Here is a 3,263-nt window from a genome sequence, read left to right as displayed (position 1 = left end):
CAGCAGCAGGTGCTGAGTCAGCGTCAGGCCCAGTCCCACCCCCCCCATTCCTAGGGGGGAGCCCCTGCCCTGTGGTCACCTTGCTGTCCCTACCTCTTCCTTCGCAAATACACAGTCCCTTCAGTAGCCCTGCCTGTGTCCCTCTGTGCATGGCCTTTTGATGTATCAGCCCCCCCTTCCTCTTCCTGCTCCCCTCCCCCCTTCTGGTTGAGCTGTAGTGTAGAAATTAAGCCATTTAAATAAATTTCAATAAATTAAACGGACAGCTCCGTGGTTAGAAGAAACAGAAGGGACCCACATCCCAGCTTCTCCGGGAGTCAAAGAGGTGGGAGAGAACTTGCTTGGAAGGGAGGGAAGCTGGGACTCTGGGACCCTCTCCTTCCCCTCCATCTTCCCTTCTTTCTCTCCTCTGATCCTGCCAAGTGTAGGAATGTTTCTGGGAACAGAGATGTCATTTTCAAAGATGAATGTCTCTCTCTCCAGAGCCTCAGCTCAAAGGCATCGTCACCAAACTGTTCTGCCGCCAGGGTTTCTACCTCCAGGCGAATCCCGATGGGAGCATCCAGGGCACCCCAGAGGACACCAGCTCCTTCAGTGAGAGGGGAAGCCAGCTGCTGGGTGGGAATGGGGAGAATTGGGAGAGGCGATGACAATCCTATTCCTTCTTCAGGTTCTGTGGTTTTCAGTCTGTCTCCCTGACTCCCCAGGGGAGAAATGGCTCTGGGATGGGGGGAGCACAGGTGGGCGCCCCGGAGGCCTGGGTCCTGATGTGCCCTCTCTGCACCCTCAGCCCACTTCAACCTGATTCCCGTGGGGCTTCGTGTGGTCACCATCCAGAGCGCCAAGCTGGGTCACTACATGGCCATGAACGCAGAGGGGCTACTCTACAGTTCGGTGAGACGATGAGGCCACGCGGCCTGGGCTGTGGGGGTGTCTCAGCACACACCCTTCCTCAACTGCAGAGACTCTGCAGCCCCACTTTCCTCCTCCCTCTAGCTTTTGCTGATGACCTGTTCACTGACCACTTCAGGGTCTTCTCTAGGGTGTCTCCAACCCCTGCTCCTTGTACAGCCCCCCCCAAGTGCCCCCAGACTCTTTGAATGGCCAACTCTTTCAGTAAGGCCCTTCTCATCCTGCCTCCTCCAGAATTTATTACTCACTTTCTCAGAGTCATTCAGGATAGGGGATGGTGAGAGGTTGGGAATAGAATGGAGAAGAGGGATCTTCTTATTCCAGGCCCCCCAAAGTTTAGTCTTAACCCACAGGAGCCGACCAGGCTCTTCCTTGTCCTCCCTGTGTTTTCAGCTCCTACGCGGGGCTCGGAAGCTGCTCTCCCCCTCCCGCTGAAAACCTGCGGGTCATAACCTGGCTCTTTCTTCCCAAGGGCTCCCTTCTGCTCAGTGATGTGTCTTTTTGTCTGTCTGTCTGTGTGGGCCCGTCTGGGTCTTTGTCTCCTCAGCCACATTTCACAGCTGAGTGTCGCTTTAAGGAGTGCGTCTTTGAGAATTACTATGTCCTCTACGCCTCTGCTCTCTACCGCCAACGCCGTTCTGGCCGGGCCTGGTACCTAGGCTTGGACAAGGAGGGTCGAGTCATGAAGGGAAACCGAGTCAAAAAGACCAAGGCAGCCGCCCACTTTGTGCCCAAGCTCCTGGAGGGTGGGTATGGACTCGAGAAGGTGGGCCACCTGGGAGGGTGTTGACCTTGGCATGGACACTTACAAACAAACAGCTGAGGCTGTAAGTGTTCGGAAGACCTGCGATGATGGGCCGAGCCAGTCGAGCTTTGGCCTTTGGGAGTTTGGGAAGCTTCCCTTCATCGTTTGGGGTTTCTGGAGGGCAGGTCTAGGGGAAGGGAGCCCCTTCTGAATTCTGGTTCTGCCTGGGTCTCTCTGTGCCTAACTTTCCTTCCCTGCCTCTCTCTCTCTCCCTTCACAGTGGCCATGTACCGGGAACCTTCTCTCCACAGTGTCCCGGACACCTCTCCTTCCAGTCCTCCTGCCCCCTGAAATGTAGTCCCTGGACCAGAGGAGGCTCCCTGCACTTCCAGCGAGCCGACCACCACCACAGCCTGCCTCCCAGCCCTGCTCCTGGCCCTGCTCTCACCCTTGCTGCCACACACACACACACACACACACACACACACACACACCCCGAGCGGCCAGGTGCTCTACCCTGAGGAAGCCCAGGGGCTGGCTGTGACTCCCAGGGCTCCTGAGACCCTTAGATCCTCGGGCCTGGGAGGGAGTCAGAAAGGAAAATGTCTGAAAATAGTTCTGGCTGTCACTTATTTATTTCCACACTCACACACCCCAAAGCCTTTTCCTGAGATGGCACTGGGGGTTTCCAAACGGACAGAGCCGGGGTATGACCATTCCCCACTCCTGGCTCAGCCAGTTCCTGGAGCCTTGTGCCCCTTGTCATTGCCACTGAGCCATAGATTTATAGGGTCCACTGGAGCTCAGGCCTAGTTTCCTCCTTTCCCTGCTCTACCTTTTGCCTTGGTCTGGACATATTCTAGAATACCAGACACCCCAGCCAGGGCCGTTTCTGCACTAGGGCTCTGTGCTGGAATCCAGGCATGGTGCCAGGCTCTGTTCTGAGTCCACCAGGCTTCTATCCTTGACCCAGATGGACCCCTGGTTTCCAAGCAGAGAGAGACTGGATTTGAACCCTGTCTAGCTGTTGGCTTTGGCCTGAACTGGGACCAGTCTCCAGTCACCACGGATTTAACCTTATTCCAGAGACACCCAGTTCTAGAGTGTGGTGTTCTAGACTTTTATGGAGCCATACTTCCTCCTGAATCTCAGTTCTAAGACATGGACCACGACTCTCAGCCCTTCTCCCCAGGATGAAACTGGGGCCTATATAGCCATATTGTTGCTCTAGAGTAAGTTCTAGACCCACCCTCCCACCTTCTCTAGTAATATCTATTAAGAATGAGCTCTGGAAAGGACCCAGCTATGATTCATGAAGAACTAAGTTCTCGATGAATCAAGAATCACTTCTTGTTTTTCTTAATGATTTTCTAAAAATCTTCTTCTTCCATATAGAATGCTAACCTTATTTTTACATGCAGTTTCTAACTCCTGCAACCCAGCTGGGGTCCTGCCAGGAAAACACAGCCTGGGGAAGAGCAGAGAAATTTTAAAAGAATCCCTGGCTCAGAGTACAGAAGCTAGGATGGGGAAGGGGCCAAAACTATGATATGATTAAACCTGTGTCTGGGTTGGGGGGACATGAACACTTAGCTACCTCAGCAGG

At 54.2% G+C, this 3,263-nt stretch overlaps 1 protein-coding gene across 1 annotated transcript in view; it reads left to right on the top strand.

Moving 5' to 3' along the window:
* FGF11 (fibroblast growth factor 11) overlaps window positions 1–2,177 on the top strand; it is a 4,309-nt gene extending 2,132 nt beyond the window's left edge. Inside the window, exons 2-5 of the mRNA XM_006151800.3 lie at window positions 484–594; window positions 791–894; window positions 1,460–1,658; window positions 1,938–2,177. Of these exons, the coding sequence (XP_006151862.1) occupies window positions 484–594; window positions 791–894; window positions 1,460–1,658; window positions 1,938–2,008 (485 nt within the window). The 3' untranslated portion in view covers window positions 2,009–2,177. The remainder of the gene's footprint in view (window positions 1–483; window positions 595–790; window positions 895–1,459; window positions 1,659–1,937) is intronic.
* The last annotated feature ends 1,086 nt before the right edge of the window (window positions 2,178–3,263 follow it).

This window comes from Tupaia chinensis, unplaced genomic scaffold (assembly GCF_000334495.1).
Source record: "Tupaia chinensis unplaced genomic scaffold, TupChi_1.0 Scaffold000330_1, whole genome shotgun sequence".
NCBI lineage: Eukaryota > Metazoa > Chordata > Mammalia > Scandentia > Tupaiidae > Tupaia > Tupaia belangeri.
The sequence above is the reverse complement of the archived record's forward strand: the minus strand, read 5'-3'. Positions and strand labels throughout refer to the sequence as shown.